Below are 18,717 nucleotides of genomic sequence, written 5' to 3'. Positions count from 1 at the left end.
AAACACCCTGGGAGCTACCAAGTGTTCCAGATCATCCCCAAGGGCCAGCTGGGTTCCCAGGAGTTCTCCTGAATAACCTGGACAAAGCCCAGCCCCTCTCCCATCTAAGTAATTGCCAACCCTCAAGGCCCTTGCCTCAGCCACAGCTTGAGGACTGGAAGCATCTTGCAGGATGTGCCCAACAGCCTGTGCAGAGTCCTGCCCAGCCCCACTACGCAACAGGGGCACTTTCCCCAGCACACAAGAAGGGCCTTGGCATCCGCAGACCCAGCCCTGCATGTGTGTCCCCAGCTCCACTACATCTCTTCCCTGAAAAAACCAGCAAGACCAACTCAACATTTTTTTGCTTTTATCTTGTTCAAAGGTGGTATCTTCACAATGCTGCGTCCTCAGTTTGTGCTCATTTTCTGCCAAAAAGACACAGGGGGGGCACGGTAAGACCCTCAGTGGGGCAAGAACAGCCCCTGAGTGGGGGTGGCAGAGGAAGAGGCACCCACCTCGTTGATCCAGTCGATGTAGGCAGATACCCGGGTGAAGACTGTCGGCTTCCTTTTCGTGTTGCAGCCCCGGGCAGAGCCAAAGCTGACGATGCCCTCGACCTCCCAGATCCCATCGTCGCGCTGGCAGTTCAGGGGGCCCCCAGAATCGCCCTGTGCGGAGAGACAGTGAGGGCCATCAGTCCTGGGCACCTGCCAACACTCCCCTCAACCCTCCTGGCCATCTGTCACCATGGCTCCATCCCCTCTCCTCCCAGTGCCCACGGTACCACACCATTGGGGCACCCATCACATGCAGTGCCCACACTCACGTTGCATCCAGAGGTGACGCCGTCACCCCCAGCGCACACCATGGTCTTCTCCACATTGCTGCCCCACCAGTCCCACTGGGAGCAGGTCTCATAGTCCACCACGGGCAGCAGAGCCTGCTGCAGGATGGTGGCCAGGGGCCCGTTGGCTGCAATGAGAGACAAAGCTTGTACCTCACACCCTCTGCCTGCATCCCCTTTCTCATGACCCTCTCGGGGACACTCCACTTACTCCTCATGCTTCCCCAGCCAGTGACATAGCAGGGGTAGTCGTTGGGCAGGATCTTGCCAGCAACCGGCAGGCAGGCGGCACGGATGGTGTCAGTCTCCTGCACCTCCTCTGCCAGCTTGATCAGGGCAATGTCGTTGCTGCAAGGAGACACAAATCATGGTCCCTGGCCATGGGAACAGTGTCTCTGGGCAGGAGAACAAGGCACCATGGCCACACCACCCACGACCCAGCCCTGGTGCACCCCAACCCCTACACGATGTAGTAGTCATCCCAATCCTCATGGACGATGATCTTCTCCACAGCCACGGCCACAGAACCAGGTTCGTCAGCCTCTGACACGTCCTGCCTGCCCAGCGCCACCCGGTAGGTCAGGGAAGAGCTGCCAGGGAGAGATGGAGTGTCAGTCCCCACAGATATCTTACCTGCATGGCACAGATGACCCCCCGCACCCCAATACCCACCTGATGCAGTGGGCAGCTGTCAGCACCCACTGGGGGGCAATGAGGGTCCCACCGCAATAGTGGTTCCAGGATCCAGAGCGGCTGTACTGCAGTGAGATCTGTGAGGGCAGAGGCACAGGGTCAGAGCAGGAAAGTCCCCATCCCTGTCCCCATCCCTGTCCCCATCCCTGTCCCTGTGCCCCCTCACCTGCCATGGCCAGCTGTGGGCTACAGCATCTTCACCGCCCACCACGCGGGAGCTCAGCTGTGGTGGCACGGCCGGCTGACCGCATCCGTAGGCTGTGTGACACCCGGCAAAGGGACATCAGAGGCTGCCTGTGCCCGTGCCCAGGGCCAGGGCAGGCGCCACGGTCCTGTTCCCCCCCTGCCCTGACCCTTCCCCATGCCCTGCACCTACCGTAGCCCAGCAGCACGACGAGACAGACGGCTCCCAGCATGGTTGTGCAGAGGAAAGAAGTGGTGGGGCTGCTCAGCCCTCTTATAGTGTCTGGACTGCTGGGGACCTTGGAGTGTCCCTGCCTGCTGCTGACATGTGTGGACTGTCCCACACTGTGGGCACAGGGGCTCCTCAGCCCCATTGCCTGTTCTTATCACACTCATGGTCCTGCCTGGGAATGGCCACATCTGCCCCTCATGGTGCTGGCACCATGCTGGGACATGGTGGGGACACCTGGCTCTGCTCTGGGAAGGGGCAGGGTCCCTGCTGGGGCTCAGGGTCACTCCCTCCTGGGGCAGCCCCCCACCCATGATGCTGTCAGTGAGGTGCTGGGAAGCCCTGTTGCCCCCCAGCCCTGAGCAGTGACTTCCCCAGGACACTCTCTGCCCACAGTCCCTCAGTCTCCCAGGGATAAGGTTCTCCCTTTCCTGAAGTGCTTATCATTTGGTATCTCTGAGTCCCTATCAGTGTTTGTTCACCTTGTGTACCCATCCTTGTAATGTCTGGGTGCTTGTTCCTGGCTGCTGCCCCTGCTCACGTGGCATCATCAGGGGTGCTGGTGGTACATTCTGTGCTCAGGAAAGCCTGGGGGTGAGTGGCTGTGCCATGTATGACTGCCAAGTGCGTGACGATTTGGGTGGCTTTTTGCTTTGGTTTATGTGTCTTTTTAGACTGTTGTGATTATGGTTTGAAGATAACTGTTTATTTTTGGGTGTTCCTTTTGTATATTTGTATCTTTGGCTGGTTGTGGGTGCCCCAGGACAGTGGTGGAGACTAATGCCCACATGTGGCTTGAGAAGAGCACCTGGACACGTGTGGCTACTTCTGCCAGAGGGAGCCAGAGCCAGCCAAGCACCCCAAGCGGGTCCAGCAGGCGTCCGAATGTGGCTGGAATGGCCTTGCCTGTGCCCAAAGTTTTCCAAGAGCTCAGTGGCACATGTGTCCCCTTCCCCATGGCCCTGCGGTGTGAGAATCTGGGTTGCCCTGTTCTGTGTTGACTACTTCTGCACAGAGCACCTGGGGTCAGAATCCGTGGGTCTCTGGGCTTTATATTAGTTCAATCCGGCTTGCTCAGGATTCAAGGCCACACGGAATTGCATAGACAGAGGATAAAGGACCGAGAAGCGCTCTATGCCATGTGGACACGAGTATCCAGTTTATTCCAGGACACTTCTGTGGCCGAGACCATCCAGGAGGCAAAGAGGGCATGGCTGTTACCTGCTGGGGCTTTTATACCCCAGGGAGAGGGGGCGGGTAAGGAGGATCATGGCCAATGGGATGCCATTGGGGAGGGGCGAAGGGAGGGGCCATCCATGGGACAGACCACCAAGGAAAAAAGGCGAGTATGGGGACAAACCATGTGATGGGGAAGTGGGCATAAACCAGGGTAAAAACACCAACTACGTAAGCTATTTAATACCTACCATACCTCCACCTTTTCTGTTAACTGAAATTAGAAGGAAATGTGCTGGACTATTTCTGCTGCTGATTATGAATTTGTCCACCACTCATGGTTTGCAGGCCTGCCCATTTGCTTTAGTTCCACAAACTCTGAGCAGTTGACTTCAGTGGTACTGGAGACCAAACCGTTGATAGCCTTTAAAAGTATGCGGCGTAGAATCACAAATGCTAACATGACTAGGAAAAGAACAACAAAAACCAGCAAAATTGTCCTAATAATAGAGGTCCACCACCCCGAGAGTCCCCAGTCCTTGAACAGTCCGCTGAACCAGTCCTCGGATTCCTGCTTGACTTTTCACTTCTCGGAGAGCTGCATGGACGTTGGGTGCTTTTGATGTTAGGTTCATGCAGCACAGCCCCTCAAATTCCTGGCACTCATGTCTATGCAGTAGCAGGAGGAAATCTATGGTTGCACAATTTTGGAGTGTGGCCTGCCTGGTTATCTCCTCGTCCTCTAGGAGGGAGCTGGTTGCCATGGATGTCAAGTTTGCCTATTTGACTACTCAGCACTCCAGGTGGCCCAATTCACCTGGAGCTTTGGCTGCTGCAACCCATGGAAGGAACAGGGATACAGCAATTCTTTTTGACTTGGCCCAATGGAAGATTTCTGCATCACAATTTGGGTCCAAATTGTCTACGCTTCTTTTATGAATTTTGCTGACCAAATTGTTCTTTTGAGTCCATTCGCCAATCATGGTTTGGTTGGGTGCCAACAGGGACAACCGCCCAAAGGTACATGGCCCTCCTAAAAGCCAAGAAGGGATTCCTGCCCATGCCCGGTCCCCACAAATTAAAAACAAGCCTTTTGGGAGGCTTTTGGGATGTGAATGATATGGATTGTCTGCTACAACATGGCTTAAAACCTTACACCACCTTTTGGCAGTCAATTCCTCTCAATACTGTTTAATGTTGTTAAAAGGTTTGGTGTTGGAATGTGGGATGAAGAAGAAGTGTATGTAGTATGGTGCAGGGGAGGCGCCCAACAGCTCTAACTCTTGAGTCTCCTAAGCAGCTCTGGGTAGCTTTGGAAGCCACTCCTCTATGGGGTTTTTAATCATTACAGCTTGCTGGTGACGGATATTATGTGTTTGTGTGTGATTTGGTTTGGGACTTGGGAGAGGTATAGGTGTATCTAATTTGTCTGTGAACTCTCCAGCTTGCAATGGAATCCCTACCAGGCAGGTAGACATTGGGTCTTTCGCTGCTGCTGTGGACAGGCATATATTTTCTTGCTGGAGCGTCTGTGCCAGGGTCACCCAGATGTTTTGGCATGGCTGAGGAATGATCCACACAGCTGTCAGACTGCTCAGCACTAACAGGATGACAACTCGGACAGGGCTCATCGTGAGGTTAGGCGGGAGGTAGATTCTCTGTTCTACATAGGAAAACAAACATTTTTAAAAAAAAAACACATGCAAGTTCATGGGTCTGCTGGAATGCAGCTAAATTTCTTAGGAAGATTTGTCCTTTTTCCGGCGGCGTCTTCTCTTGGAGGCAACAACTGCTTGCTTCTTATCCCCGTCTGCTGGAGCTGGATTTTTGGGGACGAAAGGTTTTACGCACTTTTGGGGTATCCATCGAGGGCCTGAGGGGATGGATACACATGCGTAACCACGCCCCCAGGTGATGAGCTCATAAGGACCCTTGGTTTCCCAAGTTTCTAGGTTCCTAATGAGAACTGGTGGATGCTGTGACAACTTAAAACAATTGTTACTGTTGAAATGATGTATTACTGGAGGATTCGTGTTTTCAAATGAACAATTCAGAAAATTAATGGTAAACAAGGCTTTGCAGAGCTTTTGTTGTGGAGTCATCCATGCTGTGGAATTGCCCTGCCTAGCCAGGACTACTTTGAGTGTATTATGGGCACGCTCGATCACAGCTTGACCTGCGGGGAATGGGGAATGCCTGTCTTATGCTCCACTCCTCACTGCTGGACAAACTCTAGGAACTCCTTGGAGGCATACGCTGAGCCATTGTCAGTTTTAATTTCCCTAGGGACCCCCAATACTGAAAAGGCTTGCAGCAAGTGTTGTTTGGCATGCACAGCCCTTTCCCCTGAGTGGGCAGAGGCATAAACTGCACCTGAGTACGTGTCTATGCTGATGTGTACGTATTTCATATGACCAAAACTGGGAATGTGTGTGATGTCTGTCTGCCACACTTTGCAGCTCCCAAGGCCTCGAGGGTTAACCCCAACACCCAGGGATGGCACTCTCTGAAGCTGGCAATTGGGACAGGTGGCCACAATGGTGCGAGCCTGACTGCGTGTCAACTGGAACTGATAGATTAGACCTGGAACATTTTGATGGTATTGTTGGTGACTTAGCTTTGCCTGTTGAAAGATGTCTGGAAGGCATGACATTTCTGCTGGGGCAGCAAGGGACTCTGCCTTGCAATTACCTTCTGCAATCTCTCCTGGCAGATCGGTGTGTGACCTCACATGCATCACATAGAAAGGGTGCTCCTGCTGCGAAACCAAATGAATTAGTTTTGAGAGCAACCTGTGGAGATGCCCATCCTCGATCTTTTTGAGAACTGCCTGCTCTGCCCTGGACACTACTCCTGCCACATAGGCTGAATCGGTAACCAAATTAATTGGCTCTGAAAACTTTTCAAAGGCTCTTATGATTGCAGCTAGTTCAGCAATCTGGTGCGACCTCTCCACAAACTCAACATCAGCTTCCCAATGTTGAGTTTGTGGATTTCTGCAAGTCATCATCAACTTGTGGGATGCTCCAGACGCGTCAGTGTACACTGTAAGCGCCTTGAGTGGTCTACGACTCCTTTTCTCAGGAGCAATGAGGAGGAATTCCTTGTTGAACAGCATGTGTGACGGAGCCTGGACTGATACCTGTCCACTGCAGCTGTCCAGGGATAGCTGGAGACTGGCATTGCTCTGGAGCAGGTCATTGAACCTCTTGTTGGTCAACCTCTCGGGAGAGCTCTTTCCCTCCTTAGCAAGGTGGACTGGAAAGTGAATATACTCAAAGTCACAACCGGCCAGCTCACGCAACCTTAACCTGGCCTTCCAGATCAGCTGAGCTTTTAGCTCCTGTGGCTGTGTGGTGGTTTTGGATCGCTGATGGGAGAGGAAAACCCACTCTATGATTAGAAGTGGATCCTTTTGTACCTCAAACCACTGAAATATCAACCCATGTATGTGTGGTAACTTGCCCAAAACAATGAATTCAAAAGGTAGCTGGGGCTTAGAACGATGAGCCTGCCTCTCAGCCACAGCCTTCTGCACTTTTTGAAGGGCGGTTTTTGCCTCTGGGGTCAGTTCCCTGGGAGAGGCTAGCTTACTCTCTCCCTTCAGTAAATTGAGAAGGGGAGTTAGGTCCCTGTTGGTGAGACCCAGCCAAGGCCTGACCCAGTTCAAAGAACCACACAAGGAATGGACATCTGCTAGGGTTTTGGGATTGGTCTTAATTTCCAATTTTTGCGGAACAAGGGTCTGCGCAGTGATTTGCAAACCCAGGTAATTCCAAGGAGGCATCCTCTGAACCTTGTCTTCCTGCAGTTGGAATCCAGCAGAGGTTAAAGCTTTAATCACTAGGTCAAGTGTGTCTTGGAGTATTATGTCATCAGGGGCACACACAAGCACATCATCCATGTAGTGTAGGATGATTGCCTCCTTTTTCTGAGCGCGCACTGGGGACAGCAATGAAGCCAGGTACCCCTGGCAGATGGATGGATTGCATTTCATTCCCTGTGGCAATACCTTCCCCTGTGCATTTCATCCCCTGTGGCAATACCTTCCAGTGGTAGCACTTCACTGGGGCTTTTTGATTGATGGTGGGAACCTAGAAGGCAAACCGTGGTGCATCCTCCGGGTGTAGGGGAATATGGAAGAAACAGTCCTTGATGTCTAGGACAGCCAATTGCCAGTTTTGGAGGAGCATCGTCAGGCAGGGCATCCCTGGTTGGAGAGACCCCATGTCCATTATTCTCTTGTTTATTTCTCTTAAATAATGGAGGAGCAGCCACTTGTCCTTCCCTGGCTTTTTTATTACAAAGACTGGGGAATTCCAGCAGCTAGATGTCTCTTCAATGTGTCCTTTAGCCAATTGTTCTGCTACAAGCTCCTCGAGTGCCGCTATCTTTTCATTAGTTAGTGGCCACTGTTTTACCCAGACTGGGTCATTTTTCAGCAATGTTAACTTGTGGGCGGGGCGCTCGACAGTGGCTACTTTGAAAAATCCTGGGGTGTCTTCGGGATGACCAGTTTGACCCCCCACTGGGACATGGTGTTGCTACCCCACAAGGGAGCTTTGTAATTAGTAACAAATGGATGAACACTGGCCAATTTTTCATCTGGTCCCTCAATTTGAATGATGCTCTTTGATATCTTTGCCAATGTGAATCCTCCTACACCTTGGATTTGACCAGCCACGGGCTGCAAATCCCAGTGTGACAGTCACAACCTTTCAGGTATGATTGTCACATCTGCCCCTGTGTCAAGCAACCCTTCCACGTGGAGGTTTTATGTTCCACTCACTAGGCTGCATCCCGTAATGGGTTTGTCCTCGTCAACCACTTCTGCCCAGTATACGCCTGGTGCTTTGTCATCTACTGAAATTTCTGCTGGAACAGGAATGGCCTGGGTGATGATTTGCCCCTCGGCCAAATAGAAGGGTGGCTGTGGATAGCACGCCAGGAGATTGAGGTTAGCTATGTCCCCTTTGATGGTCATGAGAGCCACCTCAATCTCCATGGGTGTGTGTGCAGTGTCTCCAATAACAAAGTACTCACTGTCCCATCGAGTGCAATCTTTTATCAAGTTCTGCAAGTCCTCTGGCAGATCCACTCCAATGACCGTCCACTGGGTAGACCTGAAAGCAAAAGCTTTGGTGGTCACAAGCTTGAAACACTGGTGAGACCACCAGATTTTATCCTGTAAATGGCTATTTTGTGTTCTTGCATCCTGCTTCCCTTCCTCCCTCTGTTCTGTTTTGAGGGAGGTTTCCCCCTCAGGGAAGCCCGCTGCATTTATGTCATGGCACTGAGCGGGTGGGTGCTGGCATCGGGGTTTTTGGTGTGAAGGGTGTCTTTATTTGCTGGCTTTGGGGGCAGTCCTGGGCAAAGTGTCCTGGTTTTTTGCATATGAAGCAAATGACATGTTGAAGTTGTTCTGGTGACATCTGTTGCCTCCTGACTCCTGGAGATACAGCTGCCACAGTTTCTGGGTTTGTCGGTCTTGACCACGCTTCCTGTGCAGAAACAGTTCCGCCTTCCTAACACAGGCTTCCATCATCACTGCCAGTGTGGGTGGGGGGTTGAGAGGCAGTCCCAGGAGCACCCTGCTGCAGACTTCATTGGCATTCCTCTGTGCCATCTCTTTCACTATCTGTGTCTTGGGGTCCTGTACTTGTCTCTCAACCTGTGCACGGAATCTGTTGACAAACTGCAAGAAACTTTCTGAAGGAGACTGTTTAATGTCAAGGAAATTACCACCAGCTTCAGCAGTTGGTAGCTGGTTAAAAGCCTTATCTGCAGCATTTGAAATCTTATTTAGAGTGAATTTTGACAACACTCGAGCTTGGTCCTCACGCTTAGCCCACTCCCCTTTGCTGCACAAATGCTCATAAGTAATGCTATTATTTTCTAAATCTTTGGCACCTTGAGGGGTTTGTTTAAGTTCTTCCAACGAGATCTCTGAGAGATCTCTTCCAGGAGCTTACTCACAGATCGAACTCTGATTGGGTAAGCAGGCACCGGAAAAGATCTACAATGTCAGCAGGAACAAATTCAAGGGATGTTACTGTAGCTTTCATCATGCTTCTAAAAATTTCACTATGTCTGCCAAATTCTAATTGACTTTTGCATAATTCACGCTTTGAGTGATATGAGAAGGGCTGATAGGTTCTAGAGCCAGTCCTACCACCCATGTATTGAACAGGGGCTACCAAGGGGATGACTTCTTCCTCTGGTTTTGACTTCAGGGTTTCTCCCTTCAGCCCCACCCCTGTGGGACCCTGCGGGACGACCACCCCCTCCCCCAGTCCCACTGCCTTGGGAAGCAGGTGGGAAAACACCCTTCACCCCACCTTGTAAAGGCTGGGAGGGAGCACACCCCCTGCCTCTGCCCCTCCCACTCCGGCACCTTGGTAACTGGGAGGGGAGACATCCCCTCCCCCTGCCCCACCCCTGTGGGAGCTGGGAAGGGGCCCACCCCCCAGCATGTGGCCCCACCCCCTTGGGACTCAGGTAAGAAGGCATGGAAAACTGGCAGGGGGGCGGGGCAACTGTGGGAACCAGGGGTGGGGTTACAGGATGATGTAATGGGGGGCAGGGACACGAAGGGAGGGAAAGGAACATCTGAGGGAAGGAAGGGGTTGTGGGACTAGAAGGGTTGGGGGAGGGGACAGGCGGGCAAAAGGGATTGTGGGGAGAAGAAGGGTAGGTGGGGGGCTGAAACACGTGGCTACCGCCATTTTGGACCCCAGCCATGCAGTCAGCAGGATCACAACTGCCAGGGCCAGGGTACTGGGAGAGAGGTGGGGGGCCAGGGAAGCAGTGACAGGTACCCTGAAATGGCCAGGACACCTCGCTCCTCTCTCTTAGTTCAGGGGCAGAGGGTTTGGCAGGAGGGGTAGGGGAAGCCACAGGAGGGGAGATTTGCTCTGGCTGTCCTTACAAATCCCTCTTCAGGACTTCTTTCTGAATTACCAGGAACACAGGAAAAAACTGAGACACTCCCTGTTCCACTTTAGCTGTTAACAAGGCACCAATTTTGTCCCAGGCAGAGACAGAATTAACATTCTGCTGGGTAAGCTGAGGGAAATGAAATGATATCCAGCGAACAAACAGTTTCAAAACTGCTTTGGAGACCGTAACGTTTCCACTACTTAGGGTTTCTAAAATTAGGGTATAAATGCTTCTCTCTGCCACAGAAAACTTAGCACCCATGTTTGTTCTCTGCAGCACTCAATCTACTTTCCTTACAGCCAGTACAAACAAAAACTGAAAGCACTGAGTTCACAGGCAATTGCGAAAAAGAAACCGGGCAGACTGTGCTCCTCCCCTGCTCAGGGAGAGACAAAACTGCTTGCGTAAGACCGCGTGGTGTTTAAAATGGCGGGCAGCAGCTGCCAGCACCCGTTACGCCACGTGGCTGCCCAGAGCCGCTCTCCGCCGCCTGCTGCTGCCCGCGCATGTCCGCTCCCGGGAAAAACGCAAGCCGTCGAGATGCTGCTGGCTCTGAACTAGCGTGCAGACAGCGCCAGAGCGCCAGAGCCGGCCCCGCCACGCGTTGCTGCATGGAAAATGCAAACCGTTCAGGACCTGAGTTCTTCCTGCACCGGGAGATCACCCCCACCTGAGGGCCCCCCCAGGGTCCCCCTAAGTCGCATGGGGAATACTTATCCCGCTTTGGAGACCTGGCTGGCTGGAACAGCTGTAAAGAAGTCCTCATCAGGGGTCGGTTCCGCCATGGGCTCGGTGGGGTCCTGATCCCATCCTCTAAGCGTCCCCGCCATCAAAAACACTACGAAGAAGGTAGAGGAAAGTGGAAGTCCAAAAGCTAACGTAATCCACACGTGGAAATACCAGCTATTTCGTGGCCATTGTGGGACACGACACGTTGGGCGCCACCTGCAGAATCCGTGGGTCTCTGGGCTTTATATAAGTCCAATCCGGCTTGCTCAGGACTCAAGCCCACATGGAATTGCATAGACGGAGGATAAAATACCAAGAAGTGCTCTATGCCACGTGGAGATGAGTACCCAGTTTATTACAGGACACTTCTGCGGCTGAGACCACTCAGGAAGCAAAGAGGGCATAGCCCTTACCTGCTGGGGGTTTTATACCCAGGGGGAGGGGGCAGGGAAGGAGGACTGCAGCCAATGGGATGCCATTGGGGAGGGGCGAGGGGAGGGGCCACCCATGGGACAGACCACCAAGGAAAAAAGGTGGGTATGGGGGCAAACAATGTGATGGGGAAGGGGGAATAAACCAGGGTAAAAACACCAACTACATAAGCTATTTAGTGCACTACCACACATGGGTGTACAGGTGGTGCTGGGACTGATCCCATCTCCCCTGGACCTGTTTCCTTTGGGAAAGGTGACCCTGCAGTCTCCCCCTATGATAAATAGGTATGATTTGTGCTGATAAAAATTGAAACAGTAATCAATATTGATACAGTAATTAATATTTGAGAATAATAAAACAGTTAAAAGTGGTAATGCCAAAGAAGAGAGGAAGAGGAGGGGCTCCACCATCCCCCCTTCTGGCAGATGTTCACAAGGACAGAAGGAAAGAAGATGAAGATACAGTTTCTAAAAATGAGCAGAAAGGAAGCAAAACCTGGTTGGCTCCCAGAAAATGCTAATTATAAGGGATTTATTGCTTTGATATGTAGACCTAGTGATATGTTAGTCTTGTTTTACATTGCATTGGCTTGGTGTGCATGTTGTGTAACCCAAAGGTCAATTAAAGGACACAGAGGAAGACTACGAAGTCTTCATCAGACGACCCCCAAAAGACTTGTGTGACCACTGAAATGAGTGGTGGCACATGCGCGGTAAAGGTGGGAATGAGGGCAGAGATAGACAAGTGACAAACCAAAAATAGGAGGAGATGGTATTGACACATGGCATATAAGGGGTGATTTTCACTTGGCAAGCTTGTACATGATGTGGCAAGGGTCCAAGAGCCCCGCACTCCGTACCCTGCGGTTATCTTTTGCTTATGCACTATTATTGGAATCAAATTATCCCTTATTTTAATCAAATTATATTGTATCCAATTTTATAGTTTTTTATTTAAACTATTCAATTAAAATTGTTACTCCTTTTAATATGGTTTGGTTTTTTTATTATGGGATAATTGGGCAAACATAACACCCCTTTCTTTATTTCCCCAGTTCTCTTGGCAATGTAGCCTTGGGACTGGGCTGTCCCATGGGCTGGGGTGCAGGGAGTTGGTGCTTGAGTTTGGGCAGAGATGCCTCCACCTTGTCCTTTTCCTTCTTCCATGATGGCTTGTCCCTTCCTGGGACATGCTTGGTGGAGGTGAGAGCAGAGCAGGAGCACTGCAGTGGCTCATCTGTGATGTTGAGGTGTGTGGTGGAGCTGGAGGAGAGGAGGGTTTAGGGAGAGATGGGGAAATGCTCTTTTGGGCTTACTCCATGGGCCCACTGCTCTTCTTCCTCCTCCGCGTGTTTCAGTGCTGGATACCTGTCTTGGACTGAAAAGACAGGTGTCTGCTAAGGAAGGCAGGAGCCTCCCCTGAAATGGGAAATGTAAACCCGCTCCCTCTGAATTGTTATTCTTTTGAAATTAAAAGGCTCTCAGGCAAAGATATGGGAATAGGAATAACAGTTCTTTACTAGGAAAACTAAGAAAATACAAATGTAATAGTGCAAACAAATAAACTATGGTCATAGTCAGAATAGGCCCTAACACCATGTGGGTCAGGCTGTTGGCAGCAGTCCCATTCCATGGTGGCTCAGCCCTCCTACAGTGCCAGGGGTGGTTCTGTTGGAGCAGGGATCCTGTAGAAGGGTGGAGTTTTCCTCTGAAGGTCCAGGGCTGCTGGATATGGGCCTGGTCTTGCACTGGAAATCCAGTGGAAAGAGAGCCACTCCTCTGGGAATGCAGTGGGCAAAGGCTGCCCTGGTGTTCCAAATGTCCGATTATATCCAGGTAGGAATGCTTGGCTCCTCCCTCTGGGCAGAGTGCCTTACAATGTGAGGATGGCATTTGATCAATCATGTGGTGAGACTCAATGGCCCACTAACAGAAGAAATCTCTCCAGAGGGAGGATTAGTTGTGGAAGAGATAAAGAAAACTGCCCATTTAACAGAACTGCTCCACAGATAGGAATAGAATACACCCACCCACTTCCAACCTAAACAATGCCCGTGAGGGGAGCCCAGGATGTGGACTGGCACCATGTGTCTGGGCAGTGCTTCCCTATGCTCTGAGCCATCAGCATTGGGATGCTGCTCAGTGTCAGTGGAGTTTGTTCATGTGTCCCTGGGTGTCCCGAGCTCTCCTTCCCAGGAGTGGGTAAATAAATGAGCCTTGCTTGGTCTTATCCTAGGCAAACTATGACAGATCCAGAGCTCAGCTCTCAGGGGCACTGAGTCTCAGAGGCCAGCTCACTCTCAGACCAAGGCCACGGGTCAGCCCCTAGCAAGCAGGGAATATTCAGCTCTCATAGTGATTAGGCAGCTCCTATGATTTCAGCTTTGCTTGCTAGGTAGCTTCCCTTGGCTTAAGGCTCCAGCAGACGTAGAGAGAGGAGAAGGAGAAGACGCCGCTGTTCCACGTGTATGGCTTTATTCTAGGGGTTTGTGAAGGGTCTCAGCTCTTCTTCTTCCGAGTTAGTAGGGGTACAGTATGCTACTTTTATACCCTTTGCCCGGATCCAGTCCTGACCAGTGGCAAGAGGTTACAGTGACCATAAATGCCCAATAGTAGGGTTAACAAGATATTGCCTTACATGGCTATAGGGATAGGGTATAGGGCAGATATCCCTGGAGTCAGGAAGCTTCTTTGCTGCTGTGTCAGAATTCAGATTCTCCAAGGAGCCCTGGCTAAAGTTGATTGTTTCACTACAGGTAAAGATCCCTTTTAACATGTAATTTTTATGTAAGGGATTGTATGAGTACTTATATTTCAGCAGTGAAGTAAAAGTAATGAACTTCACAAAGTTTAGTTGTATTCTTTTAAACTTCCCCTTATACTCCCATATTGTTAAATACTTAATAATTGACACATCCTATAGGGTGTAATAAGATGTTAGCCATTTAATAAAAATAAAGCTTACACTTCTTTAGGTTAACCTGTAGATTTACTGTGTCAGTTATAAATTGTATGAGCAGAATATAACAATAATTGACAATTAACATGTAAGTGTAACAAATATTCATTAAACTCTATGGAGCAATAGAGATTAAAAGTCATCGAGGCGGAAGTCAGTCGGTTTGTCCAGCTGGAGGAGACTGAGGTCAGACCTCTCTGGAGGCTGCAGCTCCTCCCGAGGGGCAGCTCTGATCTCTGCTCCCTGTGACCAGGGACAGGACCCGAGAGATGGCTGGAGCTGTGGCCAAGAACAGACTGGATGTTAGAAAAAGATTCTTCACTGAGAGGGATCACAACTCTTCACCACCTCCTGGGCAGGGCGACACTGGTTATTGAGGTGACACGCACTGTGGGTGGGTGGCCATGCCTGGCTGGGAGGGACAGAGCTGACGCCCCAGCAGAGAGCCTTGTGGCACTCTGGGGCCTTTTCCAGGGCTCCTCCATACACCAAAGCAACTCTGAGGATGGGACACAACACACAAGGACACGCACAACAGGCTGTAACACCAGGGTCCTGCACTCCCAGCCCAAACAACGGTCCCCATGGCACATGTGGGTACACACAGAGGGGACAGGAGGGCCCCACATTGCCCAGCTTCCCACGGACAGCTTGGGGCTCTCCATGCAAGCCAGCAGATCATGCTGCCAATGCCACGCCAGTGTCCCAAGCACCTGGCCCCATCCTGCTGTGTAGAGTATCCACCTCCACACATCATCTGACTGGCAGGCCTTTGACCGCCTTTGGGATGACCTGTAGAGTTCCTTTGCCATAGCACATTTCCTGTCCATCCAAACCATTTCCCACCCTGCATCCCTCTTCACCTGCTAAAGCTTTGGTCAGGCTGACAAGTGCCAGGGGGTCCCTGGAGAGTCCCCGGGTGTCTTCCACGGTGCCAGTGCTTGTGCCAGTGCTCTTGGGTCTCGGTGCAGGTGCCAGTGTTGCTCTGTGGGCTGGTGATGGTGCCGCTCAATGGTCCAGTGGCACCACTGCTCCTAAACCTGGCACCGTCTACCACGTCCCCCACCCAGCCTGAGCTGCTGCCGTCCATCCCTGCTCGCTCTGCTCCTCTGCCTCACACTGTGAGGATCCTGACTGGGCTGCAGCAGCCACAATGGGATGATGGTGTGATGGATGGCTCTGCTCGGGGGCTGATGGTGTGGCACCCACCTCCACTTCCTGGACAGCTCCTTCACACCTGCTCCCACCAACACGCTGCCCTCTTCCTGGAAAACATCCCAGTCTCCTCCAGGGCAGCCCGGGCTCCTCCTGGGAACTCCACAGCTGGGGTTTCTGCATGCTGCCCATCACCCACCTTGTTCCTCCAGCCACCACAGAAGCAGATGCATGGTAAGATACTCTGCTCCGGGGCCATGTCACAGGTCCTGTTGTTGGAGCCGGCAGTGCCATGGAGCTACCAAGGGCTCCGTCTCCAAGAGAGCTCCTGCAGGCACCCCTGACCCCTCCCAAACCAGTCAGACTCTCTCAAGCTCCCCAAGGCCAACCCAGTTCCCTCAAGAGCCCCATTTGAAAGTCAGCCCTCATCTAGGCAGTGCCAGTGAGGTGCCCTAAAACATCCTGGGAGCTACCAAGTGTTCCAGATTGTCCCCAAAGACATCTGGGTTCCCTGGAGCTCCCCTGAATAACCTGGACAAAGCCCAGCCCCTCTCCCATCAAAGTAATTGCCAACCCTCAAGGGCCATGACACAGCCACAGCTTGAGGACTGGAAGCATCTTGCAGGATGTGTCCAACAGCCTGTGCAGAGTCCTGCCCAGCCCCAACGGACAACAGGGACACTTTCCCCAGCACACAAGCAAGGGCCTTGGCATCAGCAGACCCAGCCCTGGATGTGCGTCCCCAGCTCCACCAAATCCCCTCCGCCAAAAAACCAGCGAGACCAGCTCAACTTTTTTTGCTTTTATCTTGGTCAGCAGTGGTATCTCCACAATGCTGCGTCCTCAGTTTGTGCTCATTTTCTGCCAAAAAGACACAGGGGGGGCATGGTAAGACCCTCAGTGGGGCAAGAACAGCCCCTGAGTGGGGGTGGGGAGCAGAGGAAGAGGCACCCACCTCGTTGATCCAGTCAATGTAGGCGGACACCCGGGTGAAGACTGTCGGCTTCCTTTTCGTGTTGCAGCCCCGGCTGGAGCCAAAGCTGACGATGCCCTCAACCTCCCAGATCCCATCGTCGCGCTGGCAGTTCAGGGGGCCCCCAGAATCGCCCTGTGCGGAGAGACAGTGAGGGCCATCAGTCCTGGGCACCTGCCTACACTCCCCTCATCCCTCCTGGCCATCCGTCACCATGGTTCCATTCCTTCTCCTCCCAGTGCCCACGGTACCACACCATTGGGGCACCCATCACATGCAGTGCCCACACTCACGTTGCATCCAGAGGTGACGCCGTCGCCGCCGGCGCACACCATGGTCTTCTTTACAGTGCTGCCCCACCAGTCCCACTGGGAGCAGGTCTCATAGTCTACCACAGGCAGCAGAGCCTGCTGCAGGATGGTGGCCAGGGGCCCGTTGGCTGCAATGAGAGACAAAGCTTGTATCTCACACTCTCTTCCTGCATCCCCTTTCTGGAGACTCTCCTGGGGACACTCCACTTACTCCTCATGCTTCCCCAGCCGGTGACATAGCAGGGGTAGTCGTTGGGCAGGATCTTGTCAGCAGCCGGCAGGCAGGCAACACGGACGGTGTCAGTCTCCTGCACCTCCTCTGCCAGCTTGATCAGGGCAATGTCGTTGCTGCAAGGAGACACGAACCATGGTTGTCCCGGTCCATGGGAACAGGGTCCCTGGGCAGGAGAACAAGGCACCATGGCCACACCACCCATGACCCAGCCCTGATGCATCCAACCCCTACCGAATGTAGTAGTCATCCCAATCCTCATGGACGATGATCTTCTCCACAGCCACGGCCACAGAACCAGGTTCGTCAGCCTCTGACACGTCCTGCCTGCCCAGCGCCACCCGGTAGGTCAGGGAAGAGCTGCCAGGGAGAGAGGGAGTGTCAGTCCCCACAGATATCTTACCTGTATGGCACAGATGCCCCCCAGCACCCCAACACCCACCTGATGCAGTGGGCAGCTGTCATCACCCACCGGGGGGCAATGAGGCTCCCACCGCAATAGTGGTTCCAGGATCCAGAGCGGCTGTACTGCAGTGAGATCTGTGAGGGCAGAGGCACAGGGTCAGAGCAGGCACGTCCCCATCCCTGTCCCCATCCCTGTCCCCATCCCTGTCCCTATGCCCCCTCACCTGCCATGGCCAGCTGTGGGCTACAGCGTCTTCACCGCCCACCACGCGGGAGCTCAGCTGTGGTGGCACGGCCGGCTGACCGCATCCGTAGGCTGTGTGACACCCGGCAAAGGGACATCAGAGGCTGCCTGTGCCCATGCCCAGGGCCAGGGCAGGCGCCATGGTCCTGCTCCCTGCCCTGACCCTTCCCCATGCCCTGCACCTACCGTAGCCCAGCAGCACGACGAGACAGACGGCTCCCAGCATGGTTGTGCAGAGGAAAGAAGAAGTGGTGGGGCTGCTCACCCCTCTTATAGTGTCTGGACTGCTGGGGACCTTGGAGTGTCCCTGCCTGCTGCTGACACGTGGGGACTGTCCCACACTGTGGGCACAGGGGCTCTTCAGCCCCTTCGCCTGTTCTTATCACACTCATGGTCCTGCCTGGGAATGGCCACATCTGCCCCTCATGGTGCTGGCACCATGCTGGGACATGGTGGGGACACCTGGCTCTGCTCTGGGAAGGGGCAGGGTCCCTGCTGGGGCACAGGGTCCCTCCCTCCTGGGGCAGCCCCCCACCCATGATGCTGTCAGTGAGGTGCTGGGAAGCCCTGTTGCCCCCCAGCCCTGAGCAGTGACTTCCTCAGGACAGTCTCTGACCCCAGCCCCTCAGTCTCCCAGGGATAAGGTGTTCCCTTTCCTGAAGTGCTTATCATTGGGTATCTCTGAGTTCCCATCAGTGTTTGTTCACCTTGTTGACCCATCTTTGGCATGTCTGGTTGCTTGTTCCTGGCTGCTGCCTTGGCTCACGTGACATCGTCGTGGGTGCTGGTGGTACATTCTGTGCTCAGGAAAGCCTGGGGGTGAGTGGCTGTGCCATGTATGACTGCCAATTGCATGCATGAGGATTTGGGTGACTTTTTGCTTTGCTTTATCTGTCATTTTAGATTTTTTGCTTATGGTTTGAAGATAACTGTAGAAGTTTATTTTTGGATGTTCTTTTTGTATATTTGTATCTTTGGCTGGTGGTGGGTGTTCCAGGGCAGGGATGGGGGGGGCATGACCACATGTGGCTTGAGAAGAGCACCTGGACATGTGTGGCTACTTTTGCCAGAGGCTGCCATGTTGTGGTGGAATTTCATGGTTTACCTCAGAACTTCAAGTCCTCTCCTGAAGATTCCCTCCCAGATTTTTCAATCACCCTCCCTTTCCCCACCCTGACCCCTCCAAGCACTGTCTGTCAATCCTGGAATTCCAGAAGGGCATTGAGTGA

General features: G+C 52.7%; 1 protein-coding gene and 1 pseudogene across 1 annotated transcript; both read right to left on the bottom strand.

Annotated features, from left to right (window-relative positions):
• Positions 1–382: 382 nt before the first annotated feature.
• Positions 383–8,112, bottom strand: LOC128949566 (chymotrypsin-C-like; annotated as a pseudogene).
• Positions 8,113–10,031: 1,919 nt separating this feature from the next.
• LOC128949565 (chymotrypsin-C-like) lies at positions 10,032–17,714 on the bottom strand. Its single transcript, XM_054294440.1, has 9 exons — positions 17,675–17,714; positions 17,469–17,572; positions 17,282–17,379; positions 17,074–17,199; positions 16,819–16,955; positions 16,590–16,735; positions 16,219–16,431; positions 10,504–10,653; positions 10,032–10,058 (listed from the first exon to the last, which is right to left on the bottom strand). Exons 1-9 carry the CDS (start codon positions 17,712–17,714, stop codon positions 10,032–10,034), a joined length of 1,041 nt encoding a protein of 346 aa, XP_054150415.1.
• Positions 17,715–18,717: the final 1,003 nt, after the last annotated feature.

The sequence above is a fragment of the Melozone crissalis genome, unplaced genomic scaffold (assembly GCF_028551555.1).
Source record: "Melozone crissalis strain CALT ecotype California unplaced genomic scaffold, PUWL_Pcris_2 ptg000251l_1, whole genome shotgun sequence".
NCBI lineage: Eukaryota > Metazoa > Chordata > Aves > Passeriformes > Passerellidae > Melozone > Melozone crissalis.
This window is presented reverse-complemented; position numbering and strand designations above follow the sequence as displayed.